Raw genomic sequence first — 12,770 nt, forward strand, 5'->3', positions numbered from 1 at the left:
CACGGTACCGACCCGGAAGTGACTCTTTGCGAGCGTCTTACTGGTGGCCTCTGCTGGAGCAGGGAAGGAGATCGGTGCTGGCGGTGAAGTGAAGATGGGTTGTCACCGTCTAGCAACTCCACCCCGAGCCCCCTTTGCTTCTGGCTTCCCGTGGGACGTGCCTCTGGTGTGCAAATGAGCCTGGCTCTGCTCCAGCACCCACTTGGTGTTGACACAGTCAAACAGCTCAGGGGCACACGACCCTGCCTGCTTCCCCTCCTCGGTGAGGCCACCCCTGAACGGTCATTGGCAGGGAGCGAATTTCCCTCGGGGCAGGGGACGGCACAGGCCTGAAGGGAGGAGAGGGTGCCGTGGGGGCACCAGCAGGCAGGGTGGGCCAAGCTAGGGAGTGAGGCTCTTGCATCGATCACTCTCACCTGTGTCTTCTCTTCTTCCGGGATCCAGACTCAGACCTAAGGGACGACAGGGACAAGAGAAACAAGAGACAGAAACAAAGCAGATGGGTTGAGATACGCTCTGAGGGGGTCAGCCCTGCAACTGTGACGCCCCGAGGGAAGGGAAACTGGTAGCCAGGGAGCTCCAGGGGGAGGGACAATGCCCTTATATTTCAGTGGTGCATCTACATACCCCCCTACAAACCCTCTGTCCACCCGTCCCCATACATACCTGCCTATCCAGCCCTCCAGCCCCAGATATGCCCACCTATTTATCTACCGCAGACAATTGTATTTCCATGTTTCACAGCCAGCCCTCCAGTGAAATCATTTCACCCGCAAACCACCTGCAGCTGAATCTGGGTGGGAGGCGGCAGTGGTTTAAACAGCCCATGGCATAGCAGCTTGGAACAGGGGAGGCAGAAGAATCCTGTGTCCATTTGAAATGGGTCCAGCGGGGGGGTGGGATTTAGTTCAAAATAGACCGACCTGCCCCGGGACTGAGGCAGGGCCCCGGGGCGAACACCCCAACTTATACAAAACATGGGATCTCCACTAACCACAACTGGCCAGGCCCTTGATTTTACATCTGGGCCCAAAGAAGCCACCTTCACCAGCGCAGCGCCCCCCGGCACCATGCCGGGCCGTCGGCTCCGCGTGCTGATTCAGAGGTATTGCGCCACGAACACCAGCTGTGACTTTCTTGGGGGGTTATATTCCAGGGCTGAGCCAGCCCTGCCCTGGTTACTTTATGAGAGCTGATGGGCTCGCAGATCAAGGCTCCGTATAGCAGTAATGCTCAAGTCCGTCTACTTGCTACTGTAACACACGAGTGTAACGTCCCGCAGTAACACCATGGCTGAACACTCAAGAATAGCTGCGTACTGAAGTAATACCCAAGGACGGCTGCATATTACAGTGACAGGGGCACGCTGGAAGGCCTAAACCAGCTCCTCTAACCGTGTCTGGCCATCACCTTCTCTGGTTCCGGTCCAGCTGGGACGAGCGAGGTGCTGTCGGGATCACACCTCCCTGGGGCGTGTTACCGCCCCCAAAAGAGGGGGGGTGGGGGATCAAAGATTTATCAATGATCATTTATTCAAACTTTGGAATCCTTGAACCCAATAAGATGGCAGTGTGCAAAGGAACCAGTCAGCTGCCCGGCAGGCCGGAGAAGGATTGGCTGAGCCACCTCTGAGGTCACCCAGGTGGTGCTTTACCTCTTGGGATGCTAGTCGCAGGGGGACACAGGAGCCAGAAGGGTGGGGGTATAATCTGAAGGAAAGCGACCCTGCCCGGTGTGGTCCCTGGGGTGGGGGTGACCCTACGTGATTGATCTAAGGAGGGCAGGGGGTTCTCCACCTGGACCCTACCGATGCCACTCCTTGGTTGGCCCTTGGGATTAGCACCCGGTGCTCTCTGTCCACCAGGGAGCGCCACCCCACGGTGCAACGAGGTCCCGGCTGAAGCCCAGGTTGAAGGGGAGACATGGGGTCAGCAAGGTTGGGATTTCACTGGCAGAATAGGAGGGACTCGGTGTCACCGGTCCCTGGCTGCGTAGCCACGGCGGAGTCTGGGCCTTAGCCCCCGCGGGGAGACGCCAGGCAGTGCAAGCGGACAGTATCCAGCCTGACTCTGTGTGGTGCTCTGCCATGGAGAGAGGTTGACGGGCCCGCTACGGCCTCGGCTGACAGAGGGGGCTCCTTTCGCTCAGGCAGGAGAGGCTCCTGCTTCAGGATCCAGAGGCCCCAGGGTGGATCCCCACTGCCGATGACCCGCTGGGGGGCTGCAGCCTCAGCTGAGCAGCCCCACTGTACTGGTTACAGCCCAGTCCTACCTCTCCTTCAGGGGGCCGGACGCCGCACGCCTCCTGCCAAGAGGCCATTTGCACCTGGGCGGCCCCGAGCCCTTCCACACTCCCCCCACCCCCAGCGGGTGCTGCCTGGAGCCTCTGCCCGCTGCATCATATTCCCCAGCGATGTCCTAATTGCTTCTGCACTGGTCATTTATAACATCCCGCTGCCCTCCTGTCCTGAGGGGGATGACTTCAGTATCGGGGGCGGTGGGAGCACTGAGTTCAGGTTTAAGGGCCTTAGCCCAGGCAGCTGCTTTGTAAGCCGGATCGGCTGCTTGCCCTGCATTATTCACGGCCCCGGAGACCCACAGTGCAACACCGGCAGCTGCCGGAAGCTGTGGGGCCAGAGCCGGTTTTGAGTCAATCGAATTACACCAAGGTGAGCTTTGGCCCTCCCCCCCCAGCCACGGATGGATTAACCCTTTCCACTGCATGGCCCAGCCCAGCCCAGGAGGGAGCGAGCTGGGGAATGAGGGTGGAGAAGGATGGAGCAGCGAGGGGAAGGGTGACACAGAGAGATGGGGCACGACTCCCCTGTCCCAGTACCTGTCTCGTCTGTGTTTCTTCCCGTTCTTCTTTTTCTTCTCCTTCCGGAGCGGCGAGGAGCTGTCGCAGCTGGAAAGCAAACACGGGAGCCTTTGAGTGGCGGGTGGGATGGGACCTTCCTGCCCCGGGACGGGGCCTCCAGAGGGCTGGAGAGTTTGCTGGGACCAGTGTCTGCGAACACGGCCCCCTCCTGCCCACGCCTCTGAGCCAGGTACCCGGCATGTGCCGAACCCTCCCGAACAGCCGGCGCCGTGTCCCCATGAGCCAGCGCACACCCAGCCCGACGCAGGGAGGTTTCAGAGAGAAAGGCTGAGATCCCTCCAAGCAGCCAAAGGGATTTGGACACTGAATTATAACCGGATGTTCAAATCCACTGGGTGGCTCGGAAAGTCTCAGCCAGCAAAAACAGAGTCAAGAGCATTAGAGAGGATCTGAAAAATGGGGAAACGGATTTTCCTGGGCGGTCTTTTGGTTGAAATTTTGTTTAAAAATGTGATTGAACTGTTGTTTTTTGAAACGTTTTGGCCAGCTCTAAAAACACTTCTGCTGCATCTCAGTGCCACCTTGTGGTCCCGGCAGGATCTAACAGGAAACGGGCCACAAAGCCCATGGGCCAAAGATTCCTAACGAGTATTATGATTTATGCTAAGCGTTGGCGCTGTCCAAACACAGACTGAACTGGGAGCCCCGGCCCCGAAGAGCTTCCAGTCTGCGGAACCTTAATACGCCCAGCTGGAGTCAGATGCACCAAAGCCTTTAATGCTGGCGCTTCCCCGGAAGTCCCCGGGAAATCACCCTTCTGCAACGCCTGGCAAACTACGGCCCGCGGGCCACATCCGGCCCGCCGGCCCGTCCTGCCCGGCCCCTGAGCTCCTGGCAGGGGCGGCGAACCCCGGCCCCTCCCCTGCTGTCCTCCCTGCCAGCTGCCAGACGAGCTGCTCTGAGCGGCATGGTAAGGGGGCCGGGGGGTTGGATAAGGGGCAGGGGGTCCCGGGGGGCAGTCAGGGGACAGGGAGCAGGGGGCGGTTGGATGGGGCGGAGGTTCTGAGGGGGGTGGTCAGGGAACAGGGGGTGTTGGATAGGTGTGGGAGTCCGGGGGGGCCTGTTAGGGGGCTGGGCGGGGGGGGGTGGATAGAGGGTGGGGTGGTCAGGGGACGGGGTTTGGATCAGGGGTGAGGTCCTCGGGGCCAGTTAGGGGCAGGGTCCTGGGAGGGGGCAGTCAGGGGACAAGGAGCAGGGGGGTTGGATGGGTCGGGAGTTCTGAGGGGGGCAGTCAGGGGGTGGGAAGTGGGAGGGGGCAGATAGGGAGCGGGGGGGTTGGATAGGGGGTGGCTTCCCGGCGGGGCCAGTTAGGGGCGGGGTCCCGGGAGGGGGCAGTCAGGGGAAAGGAGCAGGGGGGTTGGATGGGTCGGGAGTTCTGAGGGGGGCAGTCAGGGGGCAGGAAGTGGGAGGGGGCAGATAGGGGGCGGGGGGGTTGGATAGGGGATGGCGTCCTGGCAGGGGCGGTTAGGGGCAGGGGTTCCTGGGAGGGGGCAGTCAGGGGACAAGGAGCAGGGGGGGTTGCATGGGCGGGGGTTCTGAGGGGGGCAGTCAGGGGGCGGGAAGTGGGAGGGGGCAGATAGGGGGCGGGGGCCAGGCTGTTTGGGGAGGCACAGCCTTCCCTACCCGGCCCTCCATAAAGCTTTGCAACCCCGATGTGGCCCTCGGGCCAAAAAGTTTGCCCACCCCTGGTTTAGGGGCTCAGGATGTGACCCTGAAGCCACCATGTTGTTGACATGATTGCTAAAGGAAAGCATTTCACCGGCCCCTCAGGGTGTCGCTGCACTGGCCGCACATGTCGACGCTCCCTAGCTGGCTTTGGTCTAGTGGCCACTCCGCTGTGCAGCGGGGGTCCTGGGCGGGCAGGGCTAGCTGCGGATTCCCTGCTATTGTTCCTCAGGCAGCTAGAGCCAAGCTACCCCGGCCTGTCTCCATGGGCTGCAGTCACGCCCGGAGACTCCCACCCCGCTGGTTCAGAGAGGCAGCAGTGCTTGGCAGCCGGCTGACGTGCCGGGCATTGGCTTGGCACGGCGTATCGCCTGTTCCCGAGCCAGCTGGGCCACAGCTTGACTTCAGCGGGGCTTTGACACGGACACGGCCCGGGCAGACGCTGGGGAGGGAGCCGAGGGCTTGGCTCAGTGCTTGCAGCTCTGGGACTGTGGACTTACCTAGAGAGGGGGGAGCGCGCTGGGCTGGAAAGAATGGCCAGCCTGCTGCCTCCTCCCGTCCCATCCCATCCCTTACATTTCACGGGGGCCCACAAGGAGGACGAGCAGGCTCCCGCGTCACTCACCTGCGCTCTGATCCGGGTTTCCTCTTTTTGCTGGCATTGGGGGAGGAACCAGATAAACCACGTTACTGGCAGCAATGTCTTTCCTGTGGGCAGAGGGCCAGAGCCCAGGACCCATTCAGGAGCTGGGTCCCTGATGGGGACCACTTAGCCCTTCTGTAGGGCTCGGGGCCCGAATCCTGCTCAGTTCCCACCATGCTGATGCTGAGCATCCATCTCCCCCCCCACTGGGGCGGGCCTGCTCCCAGCATGTGCCCTGAAGTTTGTTCGGCTGGGTGATGGTACATCTCCTAATGACATAATTACATGCAATGATTATCTCATGCACGCACAGTAATTGCCTCGTTAGGACGTGGCATGGCAGAGAGGGGAAACATTATGGTGCTGGTTGCATTCCAGGACAAAAAGACATTTACACACACACAAACTCCCGTCAGAGGAGCCAGAGCTCCCGGCAGCAGAGAGAGCCGGGCAGCCCCAGACAAGGATGGGATGGAAGTGGCCACGGCGGCAAAGGGTCCTTGAACGTGCTTGATTGCGCTTGGCAATTGGGGGCGAAGAGAATTACCCCTCCGCTGTTATCTTCTGTTCTCAGTTTGCGTTTGAGCGAGGGTGGCCATATTTACCAAAGTAAAATCGGGACCCCGCACGGGGCTGGCCTAAGCTGCCTTTCTGACATCACCACTTGCCTGAGGACACACACAACCCCCTCTCTCATGGGGCTGCCCCAAGCCGCCTGGCATTGCTGCTCGCCCAGAACTGGGGCTGACCACCCGCGCCCCACACTGACCGAGCACCACGCTGCCCGGGACTGGGTCTGTCCACCTGAGCCTCGCGACTCCCTGACTCCCCAAGACCCGCGTTACCCTGGACTGACTACCTGAGCCCCACCACCCAGCGCCTCGTCTTGCCACTGGTCTCCCCAAACGTTCCTCCGCACCCCATCAGCTGGCCCACTTGCCAACTGATCAGAGCAACTTGCAATTGTCAAGAGCAAATGGGACAAATGCCCAGGGTTGCCAAAAAAAAGCCAGGATGTCTGGGACAGGGCTTAAAAAGGGGACTGTCCCGGGCAAAACGGGACGTATGATCACCCTAATTTGAGCCTGTGTCTCTGGGAGTGTTTTGTGTCTCTGTGTGTGTGGGCAGGTCTCTGTCACAGCATCTCCCTATCCGCAATCCTGCGTCTCTCTCCGCCTCGGTGAGTGTCTCTGGATCCACGGCAGCTTGTTCCCAGCTAGGATTACGGGCAGCCTCCCCTCACCCTGTCCGACCCCAGCAATCCAGCTGGGCACTTGGCCAAGCCTGGCCGAACAGGGCAGCTGGGAAACACTCTGCTGCCCCATGGCAGCTGGGACCCCTGGCACACCCCTGAGTTGAACCACTCTCACATCTAACAGGGTCACGTGCTGACTCCGGGTGGGATGGGCGGAATTTAAGACTCAAAGGCAATGTAGGTAGCTGTGGGGTTCCTGCTAACATGCCTGGGAGCTCGGTGACTAGTTCCCATTGATCCTAAAGCTCGGAGCTGGCTTCGGACAGGCTCGGATTATCCTGACTCTGCGTATTCAGGGAGTCATCTTGCCTCTTAAAGTGGTGACGCCATATCCATTTCTGGGGGCCTTCCCTCTCAAGTTAAAGCTTGCCAAGTGGTGAAAATGAACGTGTCACATTCCCTCCGAATCGAACTGTTGCTGGAGGGGGAGGCGAGACCCAGGGGGTGGCGTCGGGGCAAAAGGAGTCCTGGGGAATGGGGAGGGGACAGCCAAACAAACAGAGGGAGAGGGTGGATGGAGAGGAACGAGGATAAGGCAAGTGTTGGGGTTGGCAGGGGAATGCCGGGCTGGGGCCCAGGAGGGGAGTGGGCCCCACTGGGTGGGGGCAGGCTGGGGTACACACTCCTGCGGGGGAGGGAGCCAGGAAGGAGCAAGCAGCCCTGTGTCCGACTCCTCTTCCTCGTTAAGTGCGGCTCTTCCCAGCCTGCCAGGAAGGCAGTCAGTCCTTGATTAATCGCCAGCCAGGCCGGGCTCATTAAACCTGCTGGCTCCAGCTCGGCAGACAGAGTCATTAGCAGTGCCAAGGCTGGACAGTCCCCAGCTCAGAGCCCCCCGGGGTGCCCCCGGTAATGGGGCGATGGACGTGGCATGGCCTGATCAGGACTTTCTAGACACAAGCAGGGGGCTGGGGCTGAGTGGGACCGGTCGGCACACACCAGCTGGGGGCGGGGGTGCCCATGGAATGGACTGCGGCACTTGTTTGCACAAGCTGTGGGGGCAGATGCTTTCTCCCCCTGGCTGCCCCATGCAGGGCCGTAGCCATGCGCTGGGTGGGCTCGGCCAGCAGATCCCCCATGCAGGGGTCTGAGCCCCATTCTAACACCTGCCTAAGCCGCCCGGCCAGCTGCATGGGGCAAAACGAGAAGGGATGGCACCCAGTGTGGCTAGAGTTCGGATCGCGCTTCATGGGAGACACCCCCTCTGCCACACTCCCCCTTCTCTCTAATACGCTCACCCATTGGGGGCCAGATCCTTGGCTATAGCTGTGCAAAAGGGGACCCCCAGCTAGCTTTATGTTCCCCCTGCACCTCGGCTCTCCAGACCTGGGCAGCTCAGAGGTGCGACATGGTGGCCAGAGGGGGGCAGGGCCCTAGCAGACCGATTCAGCAAGCATAAGCTAGAGCAGCCCGGTGGTCCCTCTACTTTACGTGAGGAGTCAATTTGGCCCTAGGATCGAGGGTAGGGGGGAATCCATCCCAGAGACTCTAGCAGGGCAGACAATATTGCCGCCATCTGCCCTGGGAATGCTGGGATTTCTGTAAGGAGCTGGGAGCCTGCCAGACAGCACTGTCACCGCCAATTCATATGGGGCTTGGGGTCAGCACACCAGGCTGGGACACACAGCAAGCGAGCGAGCATTTTGCACCAACAGCTTCCTGTCTGGGTGGAAAACACTCCAAAGAAACTTGCAATGGAGCCATCAGACCACCCACAGTCCATGGAACCAGCCCTGGCCATTTGTCATTTCCAGGGGAGGCCGTGTGGCTGAAGCGCCGGGTGGGGACTCTGGGCTCCTGGGTTTTTACACACTGACTCACTGTGGGTAGGGCTACGCTGCACTGGGAAGTGCTGCCCATGGAGGGTTCCCTGTTCTAGCGAGGGCTACAGTGAAGCCAGGGCAGTAACCCTGGGTACTTGTTCGCGTGGCTGGCCCATGCCGCCGTGGCTTCGCTGATATTGTTACTGGAGCTGGCTGGATCAATGCGAGCTTGGGTAGATCACCCGGTGCGGCAGGCACCTCCCACTGCAGCGTAGACGGACCCTCAGTGACCTTAGACAAGGCATTTTCCCCCTGCTTTGTGCCTCAGTTTCCCCATCTGTAAAGCAGGGATAAGGGAGCCCATTAAACGCCAGCACAAGGGGGCGTCTCTCTCCCAGGCTCTCCTCCCCTGGGTCCATGGTGGGACGGGCCTGAGCCTGCTGCTTGGGCACGAGATGGGGAAGAGAAGGTGTTCCGGCAGGTGCTCGGGAATATCGGGTCACAGGCAGCAAGCCAAGGTCACACTTCAGGGAGAATGCCAGGACCCCCAGTCGGCCCTGCCTCTGCCCGGGGCCCCTGGGAGTCCCCGCGACTCCAAGAGCCAGCCCAGGGCATGAGGGAAGATCAAAGAAGGGCACCTCAGGCCGGGGTGGTGGGGAACATTGTGGTAGGCCCCCTTGGCCCAGCCCCACAGTGCTGGCTGCCCCACCCTATTCAGGGGAAGGGGAGGGGAGGGAGAGGGAGCGGGACGGGCAGAGAGAGAAGGTGGCTGGGGAAGGGAAGGGAGTGAGGGGTCCCCAGGGAGCCGGCTGGCAAGGGGTTGAGGGTCCTGCTTGGCTTGGGGTCAGGCAGGTATGCCCCTCCCAGTGGCAGGGGCTCATGGACTGGGCCAGAGGAGCGGGAAGGGGCAGGCAGGTGACTCACCGGCTCCGGCGATGACCCGATTTCTTTTTCTTTTTCTTCTTGGGCGGCGGCGAGGTGGAGCTGCTCATCCTCCTCTTCAGCCTGCGGCGGAGCGGAGAGGCTCAGGGCGGGGAGCGGTCACCGTGAGCCCCCCCACAACCCAGCCCCTGCGCAGAGCGGCGGGGGTGCCTTACCCCCAGTGTGTGCGCGTGGCCATGGCTTTCTTGGGGATAAAGGTGTTTTCAAACCTGCTTTAGGTGGCATAGTAACTAACACATGTTAACACCCTCGTGTAGACGCAGCAGTTTGTCTCTCAGCATGTATGTGTGGGAGGATGTCAGCCCTACGGGGGAGCCTAGAATTTATCGTAAGCAGCTAACACCTGTTAAAACTACTGGCTGCTCCCCACTAGGATAACAACCTACTGCTGCTACCCGCTTGCAGAGCTGTGGTTGTAGCTCAAGCACCAGAGGTTAGCGCTGTGATGGTGAAGGTCCCAGGCTGGAGCCGATGTGGCAGGGGGAAGTAATTATGGAATCTCAGCAGCGAGCCTCAAGGTGATCATTGCTTCGGAGATGAGTAACTGGCGTGCGTACAATACACCACACCGTGCTCCCCTCCCCCCCCAGCAGGTGTTGGATGCTCACGTTAGCGGACATGGCCACAGAAGGAGAGACACCAGGCTTGGTTTCTGAAGCTATCTGCCGCCATGACCCAGCCGTGCTGCCTAGGAGCACCCGGGCTCGTCCTGCTCCCACTGATTGATGGAGTAGCTTGTCCGTGCACTTGCGCAGGGCCTGATCCAAAGCTCTTTGAACCGATGGGAAGACTCTCCTGCACCATCATGGGCTTTGGATCAGGGCCGGAGTGCTCGGACCAGGTCCCTCTCTAGTGGCTCTCCCAGCCTGCCGCTTACTCATTTAGCTCAGGGCTTGTGTTTTTGCTGCAGACGGGGGCTAACTGGGTTCCTTGGGGGCTGGCAGCTTGTTCCTTTGGACCCAGGTTTCTATGCCCATTGACAACGCTGCCATCTGTCTGCATGTGTCCTTACAAGGGGGCAGTGCGGCGACCCCTTGTGGTGGACGTGTGCATCGGCATGGCGGCACCTTCCTTGGCAGAGAGATTCTGCAGGAAGCGAGAGGTCCTGCTTTGGCACTGGGCAGGCAGCACTGAAATGATCATTTCTTGTTCATCTCAAAGCTCAGGCTTTCCCCCTCCCTCGCACCTAACCACCAGAAGGAGGGAGACCATGGAGAGCAGCAACAACGGACACATTCAAAGGGCTGAAGGACTGACGGCCCAGAGAAGATTAAAAGCGCTAAAGCTGCATGGCTGGATTAAGCGGGCACACTCCTGTCAGCAAACGTGTGACGGCTGGAAACAGCTGGGCAGGAGAGAAATCTGCTCAGGGCACAAAATGTACGTGCAAATGAGTGCAAATGAGTGCCCACCTGATGGGCACGCACAATTCCCGTGCTGCGTGACACAGGCTGGGCACTCTTCTGGGCTCACTCAGCCGCCCGCTGGGCCTGGGCCATTGTTGCAACTGGGCACACATAGTAGGCCCCCGTCTGCCTGCACATGTGGCCCACAGTCCCAGTTTGACTTTTCCAAACCGGGCCTCCTGTGTCTTTCCCATGTTGAACATCTGGCGAATCCACGGCGGAGAGCAGCTCACTGAGCCCGAATCCCAGTTCAGGTGGGACTGAGAGGAGCGCTTGGTTCTCAGGTGTACCCTTGGCCACCTGCAAACACTTCAAGGCTGCGTGTGCTGGAATGTGAGCCTGTTCTCCTAAGAGCCCTGGCAGCGTCCCCAGTGATTTCTGTGGGCTATAAGCACGTTCTCCAGGGGATCCGGGCATGGATCCGGGCATGCCCCCTGCCAGCCCCCCCAGCCACTTACCTGTGCTCTCTGTGGCTGCAGTGGTCTCGGTAGCAGTCGGCTGGGCAGTCACAGGGCAGCAGGCAGCCCTCTCCGTACTCTGGGTACTCCATGGCGTACTCCTCCAGGTGGTGGTTTTCGATCACGCTGCCCAAGGGAGAAGACGCAGTCTGATCAGGCTTGTCACTGACTATAGACCAGGCCGTGCCGACGCCACCGTCGCCCCAGGCCTGTGCCTAGCCTCTCCTTGCGGGGCACCTCTCCAAAGGCCTGGGTCGAGATGCCTTCCCCTCCAGCCATACTAGTGCCCTAACCACTGGGCCATCTGTCATCGGCAATACAAGTGCTCGTGGGTGACTTTCCTTGAGCCCAGGTGCAGGCTCTGTTTCATTAAGACGCGACTGCTGGGATTGTTCAGTGGCCCATACGTTCCTCTGGCGGCAGCAGCAAACCAAGCCCCAAGGACGGCAGGGTTTCATGTGAGCGATAGAGAACGACAGGGACTGATAGTCCTTCGGGAGAGAGAGCTGCCGGGACAGCAGCCCCATGCCACGCAGGTTGGGAGACCCGTCCTACCGGAGGGCCGGGCCCCTTTTTGGAAAGCAATGACTGGAAGCAATTCCTCCGACCACTGCTCGTTCCAGCCTGAGACGGGATCTGAGCCCGACCTGTCCCAAGGGAGAGCAGATACATCCCTTTCTACTGCAGGGGCTTCCGCTCGGTCTGATCAGAGGCAACACAACACCCAGCGCAAGGGGCTCCTGGTCTGTGACGGGGGCTCCTAGGTGCTACCGTAATACACCTAATAAATAAATACAGCACCCAGCACAATGGGACCATGGTCCATGACGGGGGCTCCTAGGTGCTACCATAATACACCTAATGAATAACATGCAGCACCCAGCACAATGGGGTCCTGGTCTGTGATGGGGGCTCCTAGGCACTCCCACAACACATATAACTAACAATATGATGCCCCAAAAGGCCGTAGACCAGCCAGCCTCACCTGGATGAGCTTCACAATCTGGCCCTTGTGGCCTTTGTTACAATGGAAGGACTGTTGTGGATGTAAATCACAGAGGGTGAACTGGATCCAGCACGACGCCGAGGGACCACTGAGCCCTACGTCAGCCCCAAGGCCCAAGAGGACTCAGCTGGAGGTCTGGCCTCTGTGTCTGATTTTCTGGGTGATTTTCTACGGGACCCATGTGACTTTCCCACCCGGATGTTCTCCCATGGAGAACCCCACTCCAATCTCTAAAGAATCAGAATTCTGCCTCTGGCTCCTTCCGTCCATGGGCATCTGGTAGTGCCGGGATTCCACCCGTCATGAGGAAACTGAGGCACGGGGAGCTGAAGGGAGTCACACAGAGAGGCAGCGGCAGAGAGGGGAACAGAACCCAGGAGTGCTGATGCCCTGCCCCTGCTTTAGCCACTGGACCGCACTCAGCAGCATGGAACCGATTCAAGGGGCTGGACTCTGGAGCGTGCTCTGCCCAGAGGGTGGGAGGCTCACAGGGGTGGGCACAGAAGGCACCAGGATGAAGAACTCTCGCCCCCCGACCCCGCAGTGCCCCTGGCTTTGCCTGCTGAGATCAGGCAGCATCTCCACCAGACGCCTTCCTGGCTGCCCTACCCTCACGCACTGGGGCTCCTCCTTCCCTCAGCCCTGCTTGGTTGGAGCCCCACACTCTGATGGGGCTCGTGTCAGTGTGGGACATCTCTACTCCCAGCGAGAAGCAGCAGCGGGCAGTGCGAGGGGGGCAAAAGTCCCTCTAACAAAGT

The 12,770-nt window shown here is 60.2% G+C and overlaps 1 protein-coding gene across 1 annotated transcript in view; it reads right to left on the reverse strand.

The window, feature by feature from the left end:
• Positions 1-12,770, reverse strand: part of SRRM3 (serine/arginine repetitive matrix 3) — a 172,093-nt gene that overhangs the window by 31,745 nt on the left and 127,578 nt on the right. Inside the window, exons 5-9 of the mRNA XM_084650704.1 lie at positions 11,007-11,132; positions 9,125-9,205; positions 5,168-5,197; positions 2,836-2,904; positions 417-452 (exon numbers count right to left, since the gene is read on the reverse strand). Coding sequence (XP_084506830.1) covers positions 417-452; positions 2,836-2,904; positions 5,168-5,197; positions 9,125-9,205; positions 11,007-11,132 — 342 coding nt within the window. The remainder of the gene's footprint in view (positions 1-416; positions 453-2,835; positions 2,905-5,167; positions 5,198-9,124; positions 9,206-11,006; positions 11,133-12,770) is intronic.

This window comes from Lepidochelys olivacea (genome assembly GCF_965140295.1).
Source record: "Lepidochelys olivacea isolate rLepOli2 genome assembly, chromosome: 17".
Classification (NCBI taxonomy): domain Eukaryota; kingdom Metazoa; phylum Chordata; order Testudines; family Cheloniidae; genus Lepidochelys; species Lepidochelys olivacea.